Here is a 24,469-nt window from a genome sequence, read left to right on the forward strand (position 1 = left end):
ACAAAAGCAGAATTGTGCCTTTTATTTGTCGTGAACAGGTGTGTGTGTGTGTGTGTGTGTGTGTGTGTGTGTGTGTGTGTGTATCTGAGACCGATACCAATCTGACCAAATTTGCAGTCGAAACAGACCGCGGAGTGTGTCAGGAAAACCAGACCAGGTGCCCGTGTCAAAGGCCACCACTGACATGGTTTCTCCTTGCTTGTTAATAATCAGGCTGTGTTATATAGGGGCATCACGTGATCACGCTTTTCATCAGTATGGTGATGGAAATGTACTGGCAGTGGGAGATAGCAAGGGTTTGTCAAGTTTTTCTTTTATCAGTATCTGAATCAAGAGAGCGGTCGATTGTATGTTAAATTACCGTTTCTCAGAACGTCTTGTCACTCCTTGAATCAATCATAATAATAATAGAGTGCATACTTGCAGCTGAGGAGGGTATGTGCAGAGTGGCAAACAACGGAATTATTTCTATTTGCAGGTTGTTTTCATGAGATTATCAGAGGATGGCTGAGGGGGGTATTAGTTAAAAGGTAAAAAAAAAAAGAAAAGAAAAGACACAGTATTACATTTTTATTGTATAAAATATGCTGCGGATGAATGACTGTCCAAGTAACACAGCACATGAGAGTGATAGACAAGTTCCAAACGTTTTGCATGGCACAACTATACTATTATGCAGGTAATAACTTAATCCACTATAAATTACACGAATTTAATGAAATTTAAAAATATACTCTATTGCAATTACTTGCCTTCGATTGGATCTCATGTAGCGGCTAATGTAAATACAGCAGAGAAGTCATGTAAGCATGCGTAGAGATGTGACTGTTTCTATTTTGTTTATCCATTTGTCTCAAAGAGAATGTTTACTTCATAATTACCTGCTGAACAGTTTCCGATGATATCTGCCAAACACGCAGAAAGTTTCCTTTGACAGCTGCGAGTGGAATTAACCTCCACTTACTAATGTGTTTTCTGAGATCAATTTCAATGGACGCAGCTGTCCAAACCTCGCTCTATTCAAGATCAAAACTTTTTGAACCATCAAGTGCATGGTCAACAATGTGACGACTCAGCACCTCAACAAGGGCGTGATCACTGCGCATTTCGTCGTGCTGTACATTAAGTCGCTACACAAGAATCATAAAATGCAATGTCGACGCGGTCTAACGCCATTCATCTTGTTCCCCTTGTAGGAAACTTCCTTCCAGCTGATCGGCTCGCCGCTCACCACAGCAGACTCCAAATCAGCTCAGACACACCCGACAGTTGCTGCCTTTAGTGTAACTTTGAACACATTCTCTGGCATCCCCTGAATGCGCCATTCACTGGCGGTCATTATCCTGCTCTCACTGCCCACGAGGAATCAAATAACCTCACATAACACTTTTTTTTTTTTTTTTTTAAAGGAAGCATTGTTCTCCATTTACTTTTCCTAGCCGAGTTATGTGTGGAGACAAACGACTTTTTGGTTCCTGGCTAATAACAATGTGTGCAATAAACAACGGGCAGACAAAGGCTCCGTAATTGAATCAACCGTCGTTCTAATTTCTGGGGCATCCCTCACCCTAATTAAGCATCGCTCGTCCCTCAATAGAGCTGACACTCCGGATCAGACTGACGTGTTGCCTTGGCAACCAGGGTCAGTGGGTTTGCAGTGCCCGTGGAGGACGTAAAATGGGAGGAGGAGGAGGAGCATGGGGAGCATGAGGAGCATGAGGACAATCATCTGGGAGTCAGCTCTTGCGTTAGCCTCTGATGAAAGCTGTTCCACAAAGCATGGGGGAAAGAAAGACTTTGCACAATTGTCTATGAAGGTCAAGGAATCTCAAAACACTATTTACGATGTGTCAAGGATTGTCTCTATGGTTAGAATCCACCTCATTAATCTCCTTCACATCGTTAATCTCCATTACCTGGATTTTGCAAACATATGACTCAATACTCCTTGAAGGCTTTTGACCTCCAGCGCTGTGTGCTTTTCAAAATTCTGCATAGCACCAGAACAGGGCTTTTTTCGATCCTGCCAAGCCCTCGTCGCTGTGCAAATATCGTGTTTTCATGGAGCCTCGGATGACTCCTCTGTGTCAACACACTGTGGCTCTGTCCTCGGGGTGCCGTTGTGTCTTAATAAATCAACATGAATTAAAACAGGGCTCTGTAGGTGGTGAAAGTCTGTCTGCCTCCCTCCCTCCTATCAGTCCAGCCAGACTGCTCTTTTTGACATTTGGGGTGAAGTGTGCCGCTCTTTATGTCTTGGCAGGAATCCACACCCATCTATTTCAAAAGCCCTTTATTTATTTTTCTCCCACAACACACACACACACACACACGCGCGCGCGTGAGTGCACACTCGGCAGGAGAAGTGGAACCCTTATTCTCCGTCATAGCCTTGTGTTTTTGAAAGGGCCTGGCTCAGATATCCTATAGGCAGGAGTAACAGCTGTCGCTAAGCCACCGTAGCTGGCACCCAAAACTCTCTGTGTCTGTCCGCTGTCTCCATGCTGCTGTCTAGCCTTCGGACCGACTGTCGCTGGCTACTTTCCCCGTCTGTCTTCCCCTTTTATCTCTCTGTCTCACCCTCTTTCCCTCAGATTACACTGCATTTAACAGTTTTCCTTTGGTTTTACACGGGGGTGACAAGAAACAGAAAAGGTTATGAAAAAGAAAAAGACACAGAGGTGGGACAAAGAAGGGAAGAGGTCCTCCTCTCTGTTCATTGAGCGTGAGGCCTCAGCCTTACGGGCCCCTTACGGCCACACACACACACACGCACACACACACACACTCCACCCCAGCCACCCTCTAATCTGCACTGTTCCACCCTGAGGGCCTGAGGCTGGGGCAGCTGCTACTGATGGAGCCAGAGAGCCAGCTGTCCTCACGCACACACACACACACACACACACACACACACAAACACACTCCTTCACTCATTCATTTAGGACAATGGGGCCAGGATAGGGGAGCGTGTGTGGCTCATGATTTTGGAGTGTGCCGTAGTCTTAGGGGGGGGGGGGCGGTCTCACAGTCAGTAAAGTGTTTTTTATGTTCGCTTTGTGTCTCGGCAACAGTTGGCAGCACGTGTGTCAATGACACGCCTCTCAGCTTTATTGTCCATGAAGTCGGAGAGTTTTGGGTGACCCGGGACAAAAACACACTGACACACTTACAGAAAACGTCAAAGGATGCGTACACGCAAACAAAGGAGCGTGTGTGGGGAGACAGTAACAGGACACAACCCTCACAAGCAGAAAAAAAAAAGAAAACATGCCATTTGCTTTGCTGCTTTCTGCGATTTCATCATCTTGCAACATCTGCAGGAGACCTGTTTGTTTTCAGTAGCCTTGGAAAAAAAAAAAAAAAAAAATGGGAGGAATTGTTCTGAAACACACGCTCATGTATGAGTTTGGATCTCCCCGATTAATAACTGCGATAAAGTAGGGATTACAAAGCGAGGGCATTAAGTTAGTGCATGTCTGACTTTAAAGGTGAACTTCTCAGCAGAGCTTCAAAAAACAACACATCAATTGATTCGGTCTCCGGGTCCTGATTGGTTTATCTCTATCTCTAACTGCTTCAGTTTCTGGCTCCGGCTGCGATTGGTTGCCCCACTCTCCCCATCCCCAATTGGCTCAGCTGGCGATTGCACTCAGCCCCTAGCCGCCTGATTGGCGGACCATCCGCCTGGAGAGAGTGCTGTGATTTGCCCTTGGCTGTGCGCTCACCAGAGTCAGAAGGTTTTCCTAAAACATGCAGCTGCTTTGGAGACAGGGTGAAAGCCAGCGTGTGTTTGTATGGAGGCGGATTTGCCTGAGTGGGTGCATGAGGTGGGTAGATAGCAACTAAAACGCCATATGGCTGATGACACATCTACACTCGCTTGTTCTCCTACACGCACACCTGACGGCCACCTCACACCTGCCGCGCTCACTATGGCTGAGTAAGATCCACATCAAAAGGAAGCACGCCCTCGGGGAGTTGTATGCGTGTGTGTGTGTGTGTGTGTTTGTGTGTGTGTGTGAGCGTGCGTGTGTTTGAAGAGACATTCACTGCTTCTAAATCTACGGCCAACAAAGAGGATTTGTTTTTGAATGAGAGACAACTCATGTCTGGCTTCGCCAAGATAGGGAGCTGGGAGAGCTGAAAGGACGTAGTAAGTCACAAAATGCTCTGTGCTGCATCCTGCACGCACACTCACTAAATATAGATCTACAGTACACTTACCTGGTGAGGAGGAGGAGGAGGAGGATGGCAGCCTGTGTGGGGCTATTGTTTCTTTTGAGTGTGTTGGAGACAGTGTGAAAGGGAGCCATGTGCTGCACTCAAGAAAGAGAAAGAAAGAGAAAGAAAGAAAGAATCAGGGCTCCTCACTATCTTGTGCATCTCAGCATTACAGCCTCATTAATACGGCTGCAGAGACACCCCTTCATCGCTCGTAGGAATTAAAGTTCCCTGACGTTCGTATATGACTCCACACCCGCCCACCGACCTACGCGCGCACACACAAACGCTCACATCGAAGCGGGATGCTCAAAGGCTGGCTTCTTTCGCTTCGCCCACAAAGACAACAACGTCTGCCTTTGTCACTTTCCAAGTCAGACGTCAGTGAGAGTTTGCCTTACCCCAGGGCTGTGAATAAAGCTTGCCCACACAGAGCCCCCCCACCCCCGTGTATATCTGCATAGTAGTGACCACACACACACACACACAGTGTGCAAACAGTACAAGATACTGTAAAAGATATTATTATTCAATGGCCGATGCAAAGCTTCCTAAGTCCTCCTCCTCACAGACATGCAGTACAGTACTTCTGAACATCGGCACAAACAGCCTCACACATTCAAACTTACAGATTCCCCTTTGTTTCCCAAACCGAGCGAGGTCTTTTGCCCCCGTGACCTCATGCACGCCTGCAAAACAGAGGGGCTCAGAGTCGGTGTACAGTAGTTGCTGGGTAGAGTTAAGGAGGATGCTGTGGTTGGCTAGCCCCCTTTCTTTGTGTCCTCAAACGGTATATGTGACACCCTGATGTTAGACACGGGACAAAAGGAGCATGCTTTGTGTATTGGTGTTTTTTTTCTTTTTCGCTTACATTTTCTCTGTCAAATGCGGGACGACAAACCGGTGCCGGGTCAGCAAACGTCTCGACCAAACAAACAAGACCCTGAATCTGAAAGAGACTTCTTCTTTTTTTGCTCCAGACATCACTTCTAGGTTTCTGTCCGTACTGCTGCTATAGATGAACTGTCACTCAATTACTACATCGCCCCCGTTTTCGAGTGATTAAGCAACGTGATTGCGCTCACATGCTTTGTGTGGACAAAAAGAAAGAGACGTAGAGAAGCGTGGATATACTGATTAGATTACCTCTATCCTGCCCTGAGGGCACATTCATCTGACGAGCTGCTCGATGGTTTCAGACAGAAGGAACAAAGGATAGAGAGAGATAACAAAGACGCCCCTGTTTTAAGGAAATAAACTGTAAAAACACAGACTTGCGCACTATTACAAAGCCACTGTCTACTTGCTGCAGCTGCATCCTGTGCAGCAGGTAGCACGTGGTTCCTGCTGTGTACGTTGATTCACACACACACACACACACACACACACATGCACATGCACATGAAAACACAGACCCCCACGTACACTCCTTTTCAATCTTTACACCTCTGCAAATATATGAACATGTTTGCAGATCCCTGGTACAGCTAAACAATCACAAAAAGTCCACACGTGGCTCGGATTTTGTTTGTGTTGGCCACAGTTTTATAATTGGGTTAATAGCCGGGCTTCTGTTTTCTGTGTGCGCTCACAGTGATAAAGTGAGTGTTGACGGGAAGACAACGGGTTCCTGGTAGTAAAGGAGCCTACAACAGGTGACAGGACCAGCAATCAACCTCCTGTCATAACAATAACAGCTGTGTAAGGAAAACATGCTCATGACCGCATGTACACTCGCGCATGTGCAAACACACACTCGGGGCACACACACGCACAGCCTGGACAGGAGCCGGAGGTCGAGCAATGAAAATGCTGAAAACGTTTCTGCCACTAAAAACAAAAATAGGAGGTACCTTTAAGGAGCGCGTTGGGCATTCATCACAAACAAAACACACACATGCAAACAGATGCACACACATAATATACTCCTCACAGGCCCATCGCTGGGAGATTAGACTGTTGATTTGTAATTGGCTTAGCGCCGTGTGTTTGTTAGATCCGTGGTATTATTGCGCAGTGTGTTTTCTTCTTTGAGAGAGCTGATTAAAAAATCCCTGTCAACACGCTGCCAGATAGATACCACTGTTTGATTAATTCACACATACACACAGATACACACACACACTCACACACACGCACACATACACACACACACACGCACACACACACACACAATCTAATCCCGGTTTTCCCATTGGCTGCCCAGGGAGCCCTGTTTCCAAAGCAACATTGGAATGCCTGGTGTGTGGCGCCGCCCCTTTCAGGAAGGAACTGCATGTAAACAAAGCCGACATGTGCGGCTGGGCTCCCTGGTAAACAGAGTGAAACGCTGTGTGCAGGAAGACTGAGGCTGACCTCCTGTTACATGTGATCCTGCTGCCTGTGTGTTATATTCTGAAGATATTGTTTGTGTGTGACTTCATGACTTTAAACAGGCTGTGAAAATGTGTGTTAAACTGTAAGTTGTTATCATTGTATTATTGTTGTTATTGTATTCTTCTTATTCTTTCACTTCTTCTTCTTCTTCTTATTATTATTCTTCTTAGTAGTAGTAATATCATCATTATTCTCATTGTTATCAATGTTATTAATATTAAACGCATTATAGGAAACCTGAATGCGTGCTGCCAGTCAACAACAGTACCACGTCAGTGTGGGACATCGGGTTGCGAGGGTCAGTGACCTTTCTGTCCCCCGGCGTCACATCTCCCCTCTACCCTCGTCAACTTACGAGATTTCCAGTCATATTCATGTGTTTACTTCTGCCGCCCAGATAGCGCGACGTGGCCTTTCCTCTGCAGGCCGGCGTGCTATAAGGTATCCAAAGTTCAGGAGGTTTGGTACACAACAGCGCAGACGTCTTTGGAACAGCCTCAGTGGCTGGACCATGAAGACCTCCCCTCTGAGTAAAAACAGAAGGAGGAAGAACAACAAGGTTATTGAAGCACATAACAGCAGATAAACACTTTCATTACAGTGATCAAAATACCCACAGAAGCCAAGACACCTATCCCATTGAGCAAGAACTCCCAGCAGCCAATCGTATTTCTGTTACCAACAGCAACAACCTCCTGTTTACGCTAATCCCGCCTTCTGATTGGCTGGTGCCCGAGCCTAGGGGAGCAGCCCCTTCCCCTCCTCACCCCCCTCCATCTCCACCCACTCTCCCCCTCTGCCTGTCCCCCCATCGCGGCAGATTAAGTAACACCGGGAAAACAAAAAGAGCTTATTTTTGTTTTGCATCGATGACAGCGCGTGCACAAACACGGGTGCATGTTGAGATGGGAAGGTGTGTCTGCTGTTTGTGGTGGCACGGAGCAATGCAGCGGTGCAGAGATAGGAGAGTGGGAGAGGAGGCGGGATTGAGGGAACCGCTGTTGCCATGCACCCTCAGTGTGTTACTAGGCTAAGTATGGTATGTTGCTATATGAAAGTGCAAGGAAGAGGGGCAATTGCATCACTCCCTTGAAAAGTCCTTGAAAAACATGTCTCTCCTCCCCTTCTTTTTGTGCCCGCTGCGAAATTCTGATTGCACTTTCAAATCGTCCTCGGGGAGGAATTTCATTGAAATGCTGCACGTGTGCAAACGTGCTAATGTCCTCCCGTGCGAGACAGAGACTCGGACGCAATTCCCGCTGTAGTTTTGGTCGTGACTCTAGAATCTGTTCTTTTCGGTGCGTGATCTGTCTTCATCCGCTGCACTGAGACCCGTTGTTCCTCTTCGCTGCTGGCAGTTCAGTAAAAATAATTTAAAAAGAGGGAGAACTCGCAGGCAGCTGCTGTTTGTTTTCGATCCACCAGTGAGGCTGTAGCTATAGAGTAGAGGCAGCATTAGATAAGATATGTTGCCAAGAGCATGGTCAGCCCAGGTCTGGCGTTATTATGCAACGCCTTAGTGGTCCAAGGAGCATGCTTTTTTTGTTTTTTTACCTCCTAAGAAAACATTTCAACCAAAGGGGCGCGCATGGGGAACCCCAAAACATGTTGTGGCCCAGTCCAGTGTTATCTTCTGTTGTCACGCGCGGGTATATTTATGTATGTTTTCAGGGCATTCATAATCTACCGTTACACATTTGCACACACGCACAGGGGCACGCACAAAGAAAGTCTGACTTGTTTGTGCATGGGCCGGAGGCTGTCGTGCTGCATCCCCCCCCCCCCCCTAATAACTTGACCTGTAACGGAGTGACGGCGACACAGCGTGAGCAAACAAGGCCTTTTTGCCCTCGCTCTCCTGTGTCTGCTCTGCCTCTCCTGTTGAGCACCTCGCCTGCGTTTGGAGCGTTAACGCCAGGGCCCCGCCACCTCCTCGCAATCTCTGACCCCGTCTCTCGCTCTCTCTCTCTCTCTCTCTCTCTCTGGGCTTCTAATGAGAAGGGAGGCAGTCACACTGTTTGCTCTGTGCTCTGTGCCTCTCACCCTCTCTCTCTCTCATGTAAAAATGTCATGCTGCCTTGACACCTCTCCACCCAGAGCACTGTGAACTTCCTCAAAAGTGTGAAAGCTCGGCTTCAATTTCCAGTTTCTTTATCTTTTTGTCTTTTACTTTCTTTGTGTCACGCTCGCACGGAAATCCACGACGCAACTAAACAGTTAATACTCAAGAGGATGGAGTCTTCCTGTTTCTCTTCTTCTTCTTCTTCTTCTTCTTCTTCCTTTTCTTTTTCCGGCCTGTTCCGCCGTTGCCCCTGGATGAAACGATTCCCTGCGATGCGCGTTGCTATTTCAGACGCACCCCTTTGTTTGGCATACTTGTTACGCGTCAGCCTGATGGAATGTGGAATTCGCGCCATGCATGCAATGCGTCTATCTCTTTCTTTTTGGACACTTTTCCTATCTTGCCCTTGAATCAACCCGGTCGCCCGGTCAGCCCCTCTCTCTGTCTGCGAGCCCAGGACAGAGCAGAGACCGTATCATCAGATACAACAACAAAAAATAGCATGCAGCTTCCCTACATTTTATTTGTCTGTCAGTAGCATTCGACTCCCCATTCTTCTCCAGGCTGCACTTCTATGGTCATGCCTTCCGGCCTGCTGCTCGATCTTTGCGGATTGCAATGCTATGAGAGAGAGAGGGGGGGGGGGGGGGATTCCTGGCATGGCTCTGAGTACATGTGCTTCTGGGAGGATAAGCTCAGCTATGTCAGTAATGCGTCGAGGTTACAGGCTGCTCCCCATATTTGGCAAATCACTTAGCGTCACCCCATCCTCAGCCAGACGGGCAGCTACAAAGTAAAGCAGAAAATATGAATAGAATGCAGAGGCACACAGGGGCATGAGGGAAACCGTGCGAGTGAGAAACTCACGCTGGCATTCATTAAATGCCGCGCCGGTGGATGATAACAAAATGTGGGAGGTTTTATTTTCAGCCACTCGACATCTATATTTGGCTCGTTTTTCCGTTTTTCACTTTCTACCCTCGTCTTCCTCTCTTCTGGTTTGTGCCAAACCAGGTGAGACTTTAAGACGCTCTGAGCCGCTTCCAATGTCCTGAAATAGCCTTTTGCCTTTTACACTTAACTCGTCGCAGCTTATGTAAAGGGGCGCGCTCACAGCCTCGATCAATGCGTATTGGCACCAGATGATTCCTTTTGGACTTGGCTCGGACTCTTGAGGGTTACTTGTTTAACTCATCTTTTTTGTTATTCCACCATTTGCATAATTGTTGTACTGTTCTGGTCATCTGAAATACCCTGAAGCGGGATCAAATAAGAATTCTGACGCTTGGAACATGTGGTCTAAGTTTAGCTGTTGAGGTTTAGGTAAGGTCGCTGCTATCATGGCTCCTATCATAAGCTTTTTTCTTCTTTTTTTTCAACCCAGCGACCACAGCTTTATGAAGAAGAAAAAACGCAATGAAGGCACACACATAATCTTGTTTAATAAAGACATTGCATTCAGATATCCCACATTTCATCCAGTCAAATCCACTCAGTTGCTACTGAAACAAACACCCTGATGCAATCCCAGGGCAATTTTTTGCAGACCTACCAATTTGAAAACAAACATCCAAATGATTATGTGCTGCACAAACACTGGAGGCAATATTATTATTAAAACGCACTGCACAGCGGATATATTTATAAGACAACAAGAGAATCATGAAGAGCAATATTTCACCTAAATAGCAGCCAGTGTGTGTCATGACCTAATCTGCAATGACCTGCTGTGTGTGTGTGTGTGTGTGTGTGTGTGTGTGTGTGTGTGTGTGTGTGTGTGTGCGTGTGTGTGTGTGTGTGTGTCACTCTACTCCCCAAGGGGACACGGTGGATATAAGTGTAGGTCAGGTGTGCGTGTTGGTAACCTGGTCACCCTCCCCTTGGCTCACACACACACTCACACACACACAAACACACGCGCACACACACACAGCTGTTTGCCTCTGATTACAGGCTCTGTAGAAACACAACCGCAATCACTTCTTCTGAACTTGATCATGTGATCTCATCCCTCTCAGTGTGGTGCGGACATCCCAGGTGCCCTAGGTGTGTGTGTGTGTGTGTGTGTGTGTGTGTGTGTGTGTGTGTGTGCACACTTCAAAATGTACAGCTGAATTGGAATCAACCTTGCGGCCGCCACAGCAGTGAGTAAATTTCCTGCGCTGTGAATCTCAGAGCCTCTGAAAGTTGCACATTGTGCTGGCTCACCACGCCGCCTCTGAGGCGTGAGCTCACTGTATGGGTTGAGCTACAGCGGCGGCATAGGGCGCAGCTCGCTTCTCCAGTGAGTGACACATACTTAGATTTGAGACACCCAACACCAGCCATCCATCCATCCATCTATCTATCTTTCTCTCTCCTCTGCCTGTCAGAGCCAGCTGGGCCATGAGCTCATGGTACCAATGTGGCCATAGAAAGAGGGAGAGAGAGAGAGAGGCTCAGAGCTGGGCGGGCTGAGAGGGGATGCTGGCCTGCCAGCTCATCGTGTAATCTCATCTCGCTGTGGTTACTGTAAGTGAGATGGAGAAGGGAATGGGTAGAAGGGACCACAGATCCCCATGAAAGTAATGGCTCTGGGAAAGGCGGAGTATCACTCCACCAAAGTCCCTCCGAAGCGTTTGGGATTTACTGTTCAAATCAACAGTCTGGGAATCATGTCCCAATATGGAAACACATGCTGTAAAATGTTTTAACCAGTCAAGCAGCAAACGTCATGTGGTAATATAACACCCCAGAGCGAAATTTAGAGCCGAGCGTAGTGAAAATGTCTTTAAGACGAAATAATTGCCTCAGACAAAAACAGCGGCCATGACTGAGTTTATGAGTTCATTATGGGATTTTTACAATTTAAATCTCTCAATAATTCTGCTCTGAAATACGACCTACAAATTGTTAAATAGTTTGGGAAGTTAAGCTTGTACCAAAGGATTTTGTGGATTAAACATATAATCAGTCCATTTGTGAGATTTAAAAGTGCTGGAAGGTGGATTTTACCTTTGGACTTGCCCGGCTAGCTGTTTCCCACTGTTCCCAGTCTGTATGCAAAGCCAAGATAACCGGCTGCAGGCTTCCGCTTCATATGAACAGACGCGGGTGTGGTATCAATACGACTAGTGTGAGTGGATAAGCCTATCTCCCGAATCGGCAAACATGATGTTAAAGAACTTAAGTAACCCGTTGCCTTTAATGGTCTTGGTAAATGTTGTGTCTATAGTGGTAGACCCATCAGGGATGAACTTAATATTCTGTCTGGCCCCATGTAAAAGTGAGGAAAAGTCATTATCAGCACTTCGTAGAGGCAGAAAAGTGGAAACAGTCTGGAAAGCGCTCCGGAGTAAACTGCAGCGAGATGTTTGCCATCTTTCCGTGCCGTGGTTGAAAACAGTCATGGTTCCAAATCAGATGAGCATGCATCAGTCTGGTCTCGCTCCCCTCCCTTTTCAGTCTCGAGACGAGCTGTGGCTCAGACATCGCGCAGACAGCCGCGCTGCCTCAACAGTCTGGACGGTTGCTCCGGGGCAAAATATGTTTGTTAACTGCATATAAATAGCAGAAGCAGCAGCGGAGGTCGAGCTCTTTTCTTTGGTTCTCTGCTACCCCACATAGGCCTACATAGGCCTACACCTGTCGCCAAGAGGAACATAGCGTGAAAAGCAGGCATGTTGTTATTGTTGTTGTTGTTGTTGTTGTTGTTTAGTCCTGCATGGGGCCTGCAGGAGCTGCTGTTGCCACGGGGAAAACAAAGGAGAATTTGATCAATCACAAAGAGCCCCAACGTACCTGTTCAGTAAAGTAGGTCAAGAATGAAGTCAACAATACACTTAGCCCTTTATTATACGCTTCCTTGTTTACCCGGAGCACACAATGAAACATTCAACATTCAACATTCAACATTGATATTATTGAAAGAAATGGCTCTTATCTGGGGCATTAAAACTAGGTTTCCTCCCCCCCCAAAAAAAGAAAAACAGGTCAAGATTAGACATGATTGCCACGTGTTGCCATTTTATTTATTTTTTCATGGCGGAGGAACAAAAACGACAGCCTGAGGGACACCGTCCTGCCGAGACAAAAGAATCACAGCGTATTTTGGGTTGGCTTTTTGAAACTTGAAACAAAAATACTTTCTCTTTTCAGTTCGGGGCATTTCAAACGTGTCCCGGTCCGCGCTGAATGAGCCGGTCGGAAACCTCCGGGGAATGTTCACAACAGGTTGTGTCTCAACTTTCACTCAAACGCAGCCTTCGTGTCGGAACAGAGCAGAGCCTCCAGCGCAGCAGACAAACAGTCATCACGACAAGCCACATTGGGCATCATACCAACAGCTCACGACAGCGTTATTCCCAATCTCCTTACAGTTTTGATAGCACATGTGAGAAAATGACTAGCATTTGTCTTCCCAGAAGCCTACCCACTGCAGATATTAATTCAGGTGGAAAGTCCCTTCATTGATTCTCTCTGTGTGAGGAAAGTTTCCTCTGTTCTGAGAACGCTGAGCAATTACCTGAGATCAGTCTTAGCAGAAAAGGACTGCCTCCTTTGCTGATCTGATCTGTGCCGTTAGTGAATCTGTGTGTTGGTGTGTGTGTGTGTGTGCATCCAGGTGTCTGTTCATACTCGTGCATGCACCTGCGTCTCAGGTTTGACCAGCGGTTGGTGGGAGACGGAGGAGGCTGCCAAGAAGAAATAGATTGAGTTCCTCTGAAGTCTGCTCATCTCTTTGATGTGGGCCGCCCCTTTTTACCGTCAGCCTCGGCTCAGAGGCGACCGCAAACGCTCACACGCTTCCTCCTTGCCTGCCACTGACGATCTCACTGACCCTCATTCTGCTGCAGCTCTCAGCCCTAGTGCATTTTCTGTATGTGTGGTTGCACGTGGCCGTGTGTGTGTGTGTGTGTGTGTGCACGCACGTCTACAGGAAGACACAAAAAACCATTACTTTCCCCTAAATGTGTTGTAAAGGCCCTTGCAGGATGTATTAGACTGAAAGGCATGCAATAACAGCAAAAGTGTGTGCGACTTTGTAGATTTCCCAAAGTTCAGGTTGAGTTTCAGCGCTCTACACAGAGAAGAAGAAGTGAGTTGTTGACACCACGCTGTCTCCCCGTTTCCACTTGGCTGCACAAAACTTCAACAGAGCACACTACCCACTGACACACGGACCTCTCCAGACGCAGGAAACAAAAGAAATCTCTCCTGCATCAAACCCCCCCCACACACACACACAGCTTCGGCCTCAGTCCTGGCTGCAGGGATTGTGCAAGCTGTTGTATAAGGCAGCTGGTGGTACGTGCGGTATAAGGTCAGCGCCTGGAAAGAGCACATGTCACAAGCACCATTATGTTGTAACTGCTTTGCTCTATCTCTCCGTTTAATCTCTCTCTCTCAGCCACCCAATTTACTGTCAGCCACGCACATGTTGCTCTCTACTTCTTTAAGTGTGTAACTGATGTTGTGCGACACTTCCTGATACCTTTTTCTGTTTTTTTTTGTATCTATGGAATCTGCTGTAACTTCCCTGGTGCATTAAAAAGGAGTGCCAGTGTCCTGCAAAGAATCATATAGAAGAAATAACATTTCTGACAAGTGAGGATGAGTTTCATTTATATTGTTTATTCACAAAACATTTTTTTTTCCTTTAAAAAAGGAGTACAATTCAAACAATGTTGCATATTTGAAAGTCTAAATCATTGTCTGTGAGCACACGGCTCAGACACAGCGCAGATCGGGATTTGCAAGCAAAGTAAAGTTTGTGCTTTATTCCAAGAAGTCCCCGATAGCTGCGCTGGGAAAGAAAAGTAAAGTCCATTTAGACATTTTCAGGCGCCCTCTTCCAGACCAGCATTCTCCTTGTTCCCCTCTAATGAGATTCAGTCCAGCCTCGGCACTTTCATAAGTCCATTTCTTGCAGTCTCTGTGGCCTCTGTTCCCCATCGCCTTGTTTCTTTATCTAGGGCGCCACTCATCATCTATTCATGCACTACGCAGCGCATTCCAAAATCCTTCTCAGTGTCCGTCGGGGCTTTTCAGTCCACTCCACGGTCACCTGACCCAGTCCACACTTGACCCCTGTACTTTGGAACCCTTCCTCAGGGTAACCCAGAACCAACGAGCCGACCCAGAATGCACAGGGTAGGGGGAGAGGGGCTAGGGGGGGGTTTACAGCCACATCCTCTCATTCCAGACATGTGAGGCAGAAAGGCTCAACGCCCCAACCCATCCCCAACTGAGGCTCAGCTCCTTGACTTTCTTTTCATCATCATCTTCTTCATCATCATCCTCATCATGTGAAGCGTTGTCGGTGGAGGTTCACTTCAGCGCTCTGGGAGCGTGATGGTGGGCACCCAGTCGTACACACTGCGGCTCTCCTCACAGAACAGACTCAGCTTGTCCAGAGCGGGGTCTTTCCACGGGTTTGCACTGGGGCTCTGAAATAAGAATACAAAAAAAACATTTAGAGTCAGGACACCAGAGGCAGACATGCGCGATGCAGACATGCAGTGACTTGGCAGCGTGTGCAGACTGTGCAGACAGAGGCGGTGGTGACGCGGGTATGATTCACCGGCTGCGGAGAGTGGGTGCTTCCAGGAACGTACCGTGAACAAGAATGCAATGCGCGTCCTTGGGCTCGCCGCTCTCGCCTGCGCTCACGAGGTCGGCCAGGCGCTCGATGTCGTTGACGCGCACCACGTTGATGTCGTTGTCGAAGCAGAACGCCTGGATGAGGGTGAAGTGGATCTGGAGGGCGATGTCGCACTCGTACTCCTCATCGGTGGCGAGGACGCAGAATGCCACGCTGTCTGGGTCACTGTGTGTGTGGAGGGAGACGCGAACGTCAGAATGCATTCTTTTCATGCGTATGCAAAAAATACTTCTTTTTTTTTTAAAAAGGACAATTGCAAGTAAACATTTCATGGATTGCAATACTTACACATTCATGACTTTCGCAGATTCATAAACTCCAACTGTCAGGTACTCCTGCTTCTTAGCGGCCACCAGCAGCTCCTGCAGGGCTGCGCCTGCACTTTGCACCCTTGACAAAGAAAGAGACGCAACGTTAGGACACTGCGCGCAGTTTGATGAGCAGGGTTTTATTCAACGCGTCCACCCGACAGCTCGAAGACTGCGGCCAAGTGTCAAATAATTACCTGTCTACGTGCTCCATTGCGTTCTCTTGTCCGCGGATCTCTTCCAGAGTCATAGTTATAATCCAAGTGCGATCGGGATCGTTGCAGTGAAACAGAAGCGGCTGCGTGTGTCTCTCTCGTGTAGTCTCTTGCGTTATTCTGAGCTCGGAACAGGCGGTGGGTGGATTTATAGCAGCTCGGCGTAGTTTCTCGGCAAGGGGCGGTCTTTTCCGCTCATGCGTCCTACCATTGGCTCAGAGCATCCGGGAAGGGTGGGTGGGGGGGGGGGTTGAGGAAAGCAAAAGTCCCTGGGCAGTTACAGTGAGCTTGTTGACAATCCCACGTGGGGCAAGATTACAACCTTTTCAAGAAACCCCCCCCCCCCCCCCTCTCCTTCTCTCTCTCTCTCTCTCCATCACCGATTCCTGCTTGCCTTGTCAACATCCAACATCACCACATTGAACAAGAAACTTAAAGTCCTGTTTACTGCAGATAGCAGCCTCGTGGTCACATGCCTCTCTGAATATCACAGTGTATAGGCTCAATCATATTCTGGCATGTGTGTGCACCTGGTTTGTATAGTGAGCACATGGGGGCTAGAATCGCACATTTGGAGGATGGAAATGTGTTTTGGCATCCTAATCTCTCGTTTTAATAATCGCATGTGTTGTTGTTGCACTGTGGATGGTCTCAGGTGGAGGTCACGGTTCATTCGCCCTGTTATTTACCACTTCACCGCGGAATACCAGGAACACTGCAGGGCTTTAGTTTGTCGGTTGTATAATTGTTCACCACCATGTGATGTTTTTTCCCATGACAGTTATTTATATATACCTACCAGCGGATGGATATATATATATATATATATATATATATATATATATATATATTATATATATATATATATATATATATATATATATATATAAGGAAAATGAAAGTTGTGTGTGGGGGGGGAAACAACCGTGTAATATGGTGAAAAGAATCTCTGATAAACTCTGGAACAATCTTGCGAGGCCTGGACTTCCCCAGCGCCGGGGAATCACTGATGTCATCGCCTATTTATAGCCCAACTAAACTTCCCCCCCGATGCCTATATTGCCCTCAATAAGCCGCTTGTTGACGGTGCACCTGCACGCGCGTGCGTCCTACATCAACCGGTTACTTAACGCGCTGCCGTGTTTACAGTCTGCCGGGGCAGCCAGAGAGCCTACAGGGTGAGCTCTAAGATCTGCGAGCGCGCACACACACACACACACAAATACAACGAGGGCGAGATGTCTTGATTGATTGCGTGGCGACCAAAAGCAGCTTGTTGCCGGCACACGCCACTTTATTGTTCGCCCCTTGAAAAGGGAGCTTTTTGGATGGCCGGTGCCTGACGTGACGCGTGTCGCTTCTCCCCAAAGAGAGAGAAACGACTTTGTGTGACAACAATGCGCACACGTCCTCCACCTGCCTGCGGCTGGGATGAAGGGGGTTGTGAGTATAGGGCCTATATGTGTGCTCTTTATGACCCCCTTGCTCCATTCAGTGCCCTGCAGCAGATGCCCGACAGATGCGCCCCCCCCCCCCCCCCCCCCCCCCTCCCCCCCGAAAAGCGCCACGCGCCACGGCCAGTAAGTTCCTTTTCAGGCCAGTTGATGTTATCAGTGCAGGACTCTGCGTGTTTACGTTCAACACCGCAGACAGATGCCGAGGGCGGTGCATGTTTACAGGTCTTAACACCGGGGCCTCCGTCGCCTATAAACGCTTATCCAGAACGAATGGGAATGGGGGCTATAAATGGGCTCCGACAAAAAGAAAAGTGAGTCCGATTACGGGATTATTTGAATATCTCTTAAAGGTGAGTCAAATGATAAAAACATTTTTTTTTTTTATGTTGTTAAACTGCTGTGACATTTATTCATGTTAATTGGAAATTGCCCACGCGATACCCGCACATCGACCCCATCGTGGAGCCGCTGAGACAGGCATGTGGAAGGACGTCGCCCCCTGCTGGTCACCGAGGCGGTGACCTTTCCCCCTCACTGCCGCCGCCGCCGCTGCGCGTCTGGACACGTTGCGTGAGCCCGGTGACTCACGACTCCAACCTCACACACGTCGAGTCACCAGTCTGTTGTTGTTCCCCGACAGCTGCACGTCGCGTATATTGTGTGTTCCGTGCTGCATGTGAACGGGGTGAAAAGTACAAAGGCGTGTGAGGGGGAAATAGAAATAATAATAAAATCTCTGAATGAGCCGTTTTAATTCATCCAACCAGGTAAATTGACAAGTTAAACGTCCAATGCATGATAAATGAAAAGGGTTGGAATTTGCATGGCTTCTGCATTTGGGAATGCAGTTTGGCTATGATGATTTGGGCAGATCCTTGGCTGGCTGTGAAAATCCCAATGGAGGATAAATTAGGACACAGCCTCCCTTGAGCAAGGCGACAAACTCCTAAAAGTTCTACTCGTCAGAAGCTGTGATGAAACGGTTCCAGACTGCAGTTGGACTGGCAGCTCCTGAGCATGAATGTGTCTGCGAGGATGTCACTTAAAATGTCTCCGTGTGGGGCTGCTAGAAACCACCTTTCTGGAAAAAGAAAGATAGTGGAAGCTGCAACGAGGATCTTATGAAAAAAAACGTTCATAGATGTGTGAGGTAACTTCTCAGGTAAATCTTAAATACATTTTTTTTTAAACTTCAAATGTGTCCTTTGTAACATCTCATACGGTCAACGGCCTTCTCAATTAATGTTATTCACCAATAACACCAAGAAACCATTGTTTTGATTTATATATATATAAAAGTTTATTGATATTATAGATGTCCAGACAGGTCTTTTACATAAAGAGTTCCAATGTACAGAAGAGCCACAATCATGTAAGCGTATTAACATTTCATTCCTGGACTGTGTGTCAAATGCCAGTGCATTTGTTCAACATGATCAACATTTAAAATTTCACAGACTGTCGATTATAACAAAAAGCAGGTCCAATACCATCAGGGTTCCACGTACTGCTGCCGGTAACATAAGAAATAACAATGACCAAAATGCCTCGCCGTGATTACAACAGTTCATTACATTTTTTAGTACATTTCTACTGCTACACGGTTCATATATTATACACAGATTTATATCAAACCCTTTGTTTGCCCCACACAAGTGCTCAGGTATTTCAGAAACGTTTAGAAAAAAAAAAAACGTCCCATGACGTCGGAAAAGAGGAGATGGGAGGGGGTTGACTATGTTTGGCGGACAACAACAAATTCAAGGGTTCAGCATCTTGTTCCATACTTTGCTTTATGACATTATATTTCTTGCTTTACTGTACAACATAAAAACAAAAGCATTCCATAATTTTCTTTAAAAGGAGCATGGATACCCTTGTTACAAGGGAAATACTAACAAAACTTTACAAGTCTTCTAAATGGCCAAATGTCCTGCAATGGCTTTAAGCATTACGGTGGTCAAACAACCACTTTAAATCTAAAGCTTTTACGAGTATCAAGCAGCCTATTTTCTACGATGCGATGGATGTTTTTTGGCTGGTCTGCGGCCCAAACTGTTGGCACTACTTAATTTCACAATAATTTACAATGGGAGTGTCATTCGTGTGCAGCTAACATTAATATTTAGATCCGTTAGAAGTGATGAGACGGGTCAAGCTTAAGAATTCTTTGATAAATAACAATGTCCTCAAGTAAAACGTCTCTTATGTCATCAGCACCGCATTGTACATTAAAAAAACGAGAGCCCTCCGTGCGACTCAGGTTGCATGTGGCCCCCAGTGGAAGCGGCATATAGTTTACCACGGCGATGTCCTTTAGGTAGTTTACCCTGCTGAAATATGCAAAACTCTCTCCAGTTCTTTTTCCCCACTGGAGCGCGGACAAAGTGCAAATGAAGGTTGTTAGAGGGGGACAAGCAGGGTCAGAAAAACTGATCCTATATCAAGATAATCACCGGTATGTTCCCTTCATTCTTTTGTAAGTTTAAGCTTCCTTCTGGTACCTCAAACATTAGGAATATAGCTCCCTCTGCTGGGTACACGGCTCAACACCGCCCCACTACATCTCATCTGAGCGGTGCTGCTGTAGTATGACAGACGGGGGGTTCCGGTCTATCCAGTTGTCCTTGGATCCCGTGACCTCGTACGCCACAGCGGCATCGGCGGTCCCTTCCTGTGAGGGCCCCGCTCCCCCAGGCGGCCCCGGCGTCATCTCCGCGGCCTGGGCAGGGCCGGGGAAGTCTGCCGATGAGTTGCTGCTGACTCCGGTTTCGGAGTCGGGCTGCTCCATCCTCTGGTAGTCGGGCGTGTGGTTCTTCAGGCCGCCGCCGGCGAAGATGGCTTTGGCGTTCTCCAACTCGGCTTGGGGAACTAAGAGAACCTCGTCGTCCTCCGGCTCCAGGTAGGATATGGGGTCCGTGCTCTCTGGTGGCAGCGAGCGCAAGGTTCGGGAGATGACTGCAATGGTGCAATGAGAAATGGTTACCAAAACTGCACCAAGGAAGGAGTTCACAGTGGATACAATAAATGGAACAGCACCGAGTGGACATGATGCAGAATCAAACAAATGATGGGTGCCAAAACAGACAGAAATAGGACAAAAAAACGACTTTTAATTCTTATGTTGGGGTAACTTACCGGAGGAGGGTGTGTAGAGTTCCTTCTGTTCTCGGTTTCCGCCGAATGGATTGACTGACGGGAAGATGATGAGACAGAAAGAGAGCAGGAACACCTGGAGGGTGATGCCAAGGAATAAGTGAGGGAAGAAAAAACAAAAACAAAAAATACAAAACTTGACACTTTGTATGGGAGAGGAAAAGTTAGCCGGCAAACTTACCATAACACAGGTGCTGGTTGTGCTGACCTTCATAGTCGACATCTTCACAATCGTCTGGAGCTTCTTCAGTTGCTCTATCAAGGAGCTGTGAGATGCAAGAGGACAAATTCACCATAACGTCCGTCAGCAGATAAATTTTTTTTTAAAACACTCCCTAGATACGTGTTATTACTTATTAATGCCGAAGAGATATCGCTTACACGTTCTGTTTATGGAGCATTTGGACTTTCTTCTGTAGTTCCAGGTTGTGTGCGGTACAGATGGCGACCCTGTGGTAGACATTAATTCAGTAAAGTGCATAGACGTTTTGACCAACCGTGACAAAAACAAGTGTGTTATTAGAAAAAAATGCCGGTTGACTGTAAGGCTGCAAAGATTAGTCGATTCCTCAATTAGTTGAATCATAGAAAATTAATTGGCAACTATTTTGATATTCAAAAGAGCGTTTTAGTCACTTTCTAAGCAGACATACACAGCACGCCCTCGTTCCTAGAAATGTCTGTACCAGTGGTCAACAGAATAAATTCATTTCTCATCAATAGTCGTTTTGGCCTCTTCATCTCACCTGTTTTCCAGTCCGTCAACATACACCTTCTTCTTCTTGCGACTCTCCTGAGCAGACTGCTTGTTGCGGATCTTCCTCCTGACCCTCTTTAAGGTCCTCTCCTCCGCCTGTTATACAGATAGAGGGCTTTCACCACAGTGTTGACATGACAACGTACGTGTATGTATATATATATATACAAATAAATGAACAGCCTTGAGCAGTTGTGCCGCAAACATAAAACCTATTTTCTGACAAAAAAAAATCACAAAAACATTAAAAATGCCCAATTATTGTGCAAACATTCACAACATACGGCAGGTGTTCTCATCCAGAAAAGTTTACAATGTTGCCAATCAGCTCAAATAAGCAAACAGTTTCCACATTAATTACCTTTGTGAGCGGCATGTGTGTCGGAATAGTTGCTCCCTCTTTCCCCAAAAGCCGCTTCTCCTCCTCGGTGAGCACAATCTCTTTAAACATGAACTAAAAGGGGGGGGGAAGATATTTTAATCTCCTGTACAAGACGGTGCTTCAATTGCAACATGCAAAGAATCAAAAGATAATGTCACAAGCGTAAATGAGGCATTTAAACGAGGATAAGTAGGGAGAACAGACCTGGTCTGCTGGAGTTGAATCCTGTGTCGAGTCCTCTATGTCCAAAGTGCAGGGCAGCTCGTCTGTGAAGTCCTCCTCTATGTCCTCACTCACCAAGTCGTCTGACAGGAGAGAAATACCTTTGAAATTAACTTAATACATTTGTTGATAATGTACGCAGCATCCCTCTCACTATATGTGCACTCAATGCATGCGTGTCATAGGTATTTATCAACGGGTTGGATGAGTTACAAAATATATATCTTAGCCTATAGAACTTATAACTGATGTCAGAACTAGGCGGTTCTTGGACTTAACGAACCCAGATCAATGAAGACATCTGTGTCCGGCTTCTCTGCTCTCACACTCTGCAGGACGTCCATGTCCCCGCCCCCGCCCTGCAGCAGAGAGTAGCTGTGATCCGCCTGCACGGTCAAAACCTCCAGGCTCTCTGTCTGCATCTCTCCAGGGGCCAGGGCCGGGTCCGAGTGCGCCGGGCTGGGCTGGGAGTAGCGGGGACTGGGCACAACATCACTATCGCTGCCCTGGGGACTCGGGCATCCCAGGTGGTTGTTGTTTCCAACCCCAGTGCTGCTGTCGTCAGAAATGCCGCTGTCGCTGCCCAGGGGAGAGTGAGAGGGGCCGATGGCCTCCATGTTGTACTGTCCCTCTAACAAGCTGGACAGAAAGTCTTCAGTGTCCATTCCTGTCAGCATCTGGGAAAGCAAAATATTAGTTTTAAGACCAGGACTACGTCCAGGTCGGAAATACACAGTGAGTCATACAAAAATAAACAGGAACAATGTGAATTTATGTCATCTTGATAAGCAATCGGACCGACTTTGTCCAAAGTCCAAAGTGCATATTTCTACAGCGAGTGAACTCTCACATCTTGCTCCGACAGCCAGGATTCAATGAGTCCACTCCCATCGCCGAAGAGAGGCTCGGTGGACCCGTCAGCTCCATCGTGGAACAGCAGCCCCAACAGTTCGGTTCCGTCCATGTCTGGAAGGTCCTCAGTGACTGACATCTGTAGCAACACAGCAGCATGCAGACCACAGCATTAGCATTAACATCCATGTCACAAAATATCGGTACGATAATACAAGCATGTCAGACTAAGCGTTTTCTGGGAATGGATTTTGCAATTAAATATATTTTCTTCTCATAGGCTGCATAACAGTTACAGTATGTAGTGCTAGCAGATGAATCAGTTAGTTGATTAATATATATATATATATATATATTTTTTTTTTTTTTTAAAGAAATTTAAAAAAGAATGTGTTGTTGAAGCTTTTTTCAGTTTTATGTTGTTGGAAATTAACAGAATAAACTTTGGGTTTGGGATTTTTAAATTAGACAAAACAAACAATTGCAAGATGCCATCCCATTTTTTTAATTAAATGGACGGATTGAAATTACTCGAAATTACTTGCCATCATTCCAGTACGACCCCGGTATGACATTTGTTCTAATAACAGTGCACCGTGTGTTAAATGTATTCCATTATTATATATTAAAAATGGATATTAAATGCAGTGAGATTCTATTCTATTATTATATATTAAAAATGGATATTAAATGCAGTAAGATTCTATTTTATTATTATTATATATTAAAAATGGGATATTAAATGCAGTGAGATTCTATTCTATTATTATATATTAAAAATGGATATTAAATGCAGTGAGATTTCACTGAGAGTCTGATTCCTCGGGCTCTGTTCTGTAGCTTGATCTCCAGGTGTAAACTGCAGGTGCGTGTGCACACTGTTTTGACTGGAAGCAGTTCAGCAGCCACAACAGTTAAGGGTGAGATCTCGAGTGTGACACGTTAAACTCTCGGTGAGTTAATAACACGCATACTGAAGTGCCGCGTTGACGGCTTCAAGTTGCATCATTGCCACGCTCCCATCATGACCTCATCTTTTTATTGAGCCCCGCCCCCACGTGCCATTGTCAAGAGATCTGAATACAATGTCAAGAAAAATCTAAACAAGTAAGATGCATAGCCTTTAGTTTATTCTTGGAAGGGGATATGTATATGATGCAATGCTTGAAGCGGTAGCAAAAAGGAAGGAGAAGAAGAAAAAAAAGAAAAGAAAAAAACCCAGAATGCGGCCCGGATGCAGGTGCCTTTGTTGTCTTGCAAAATAAGAGCATTGTCTTGTTGAACATGTCACAGACCAAACTACCTACTTAGTGCACCCGCAGCGGACACACACGAGCAATGTGATTCATGAGCATTTTATGTTCAACGAGCAGAAGGAAAAAAAGACTCCATTATATCCTCCAACAGCAGAAAGGAGGTAAACGTCTTAAGGCCAACACGACGAGCCAGCTGGTGTTAGCGTTAGCTTAAACATCCTTCCACCGTCTTTATCCGCAAGAGGGCGTGGCCCCTCGTGACATTAAAACCAACACACTGAAAGACATGCCACACAGGTAATGTCGACGTTACTTTGCTCACCGTTCGACGACAGGGACAGAAATACCACTCGAGTGAGAGCGTCCGGGTGTCTTTGGGTTCCTCCGCTAATAACAGGAGCCTCCTGTCACAGCGCTTCTTCCTGAAACTGCCTTCCAACAAGGCAGAAAATGCGTCATCGCGCAAAGGGCGGGTACGCGCACGTGCGCTGCTCGGGTGACTCTGGGTAGTGTAGTGTGGCAGCAGTCAAATACAGCTCACTAACAGCCGAGGTGAGCC

General features: G+C 46.7%; 2 protein-coding genes across 3 annotated transcripts; both read right to left on the minus strand.

The window, feature by feature from the left end:
- Positions 1-14,255: 14,255 nt before the first annotated feature.
- On the minus strand, positions 14,256-15,955 carry gadd45ga (growth arrest and DNA-damage-inducible, gamma a). 2 transcript variants are annotated; one of them, XM_034542510.1, is made up of 4 exons: positions 15,811-15,955; positions 15,594-15,695; positions 15,255-15,470; positions 14,256-15,088 (listed from the first exon to the last, which is right to left on the minus strand). In XM_034542510.1, the coding sequence occupies exons 1-4, from the start codon at positions 15,861-15,863 to the stop codon at positions 14,977-14,979; spliced, it is 483 nt and encodes a 160-aa protein (XP_034398401.1). In that variant the 5' UTR covers positions 15,864-15,955; the 3' UTR covers positions 14,256-14,976. The 2 variants fall into 2 exon arrangements, with proteins under 2 accessions (XP_034398401.1, XP_034398400.1); XM_034542509.1 differs by having other exon boundaries at positions 14,256-15,090; positions 15,259-15,470; positions 15,811-15,954.
- A 2,611-nt stretch (positions 15,956-18,566) lies between these two features.
- creb3l3l (cAMP responsive element binding protein 3-like 3 like) lies at positions 18,567-24,371 on the minus strand. Its single transcript, XM_034541721.1, has 10 exons — positions 24,233-24,371; positions 22,653-22,793; positions 22,086-22,479; positions 21,785-21,885; positions 21,560-21,652; positions 21,188-21,294; positions 20,823-20,891; positions 20,623-20,707; positions 20,424-20,517; positions 18,567-20,243 (listed from the first exon to the last, which is right to left on the minus strand). Exons 2-10 carry the CDS (start codon positions 22,791-22,793, stop codon positions 19,846-19,848), a joined length of 1,482 nt encoding a protein of 493 aa, XP_034397612.1. The 5' UTR covers positions 24,233-24,371; the 3' UTR covers positions 18,567-19,845.
- Positions 24,372-24,469: the final 98 nt, after the last annotated feature.

Source organism: Cyclopterus lumpus, chromosome 9, assembly GCF_009769545.1.
Source record: "Cyclopterus lumpus isolate fCycLum1 chromosome 9, fCycLum1.pri, whole genome shotgun sequence".
Lineage (NCBI taxonomy): Eukaryota > Metazoa > Chordata > Actinopteri > Perciformes > Cyclopteridae > Cyclopterus > Cyclopterus lumpus.

Coding starts and splice junctions, on each gene's coding strand:
- gadd45ga (XM_034542510.1), bottom strand. CDS start 15,863: ATGACTCTGGAAGAGATCCGCGGACAAGAGAACGCAATGGAGCACGTA. Junction 15,696..15,810: donor GCAATGGAGCACGTAGACAG/GTAATTATTTGA, acceptor TTCTTTGTCAAG/GGTGCAAAGTGCAGGCGCAG. Junction 15,471..15,593: donor TCTGCGAAAGTCATGAATGT/GTAAGTATTGCA, acceptor CCACACACACAG/TGACCCAGACAGCGTGGCAT.
- creb3l3l (XM_034541721.1), bottom strand. CDS start 22,793: ATGTCAGTCACTGAGGACCTTCCAGACATGGACGGAACCGAACTGTTG. Junction 20,892..21,187: donor GTTGACGGACTGGAAAACAG/GTGAGATGAAGA, acceptor TGTCTACCACAG/GGTCGCCATCTGTACCGCAC. Junction 20,708..20,822: donor ATGCTCCATAAACAGAACGT/GTAAGCGATATC, acceptor TGCATCTCACAG/CTCCTTGATAGAGCAACTGA.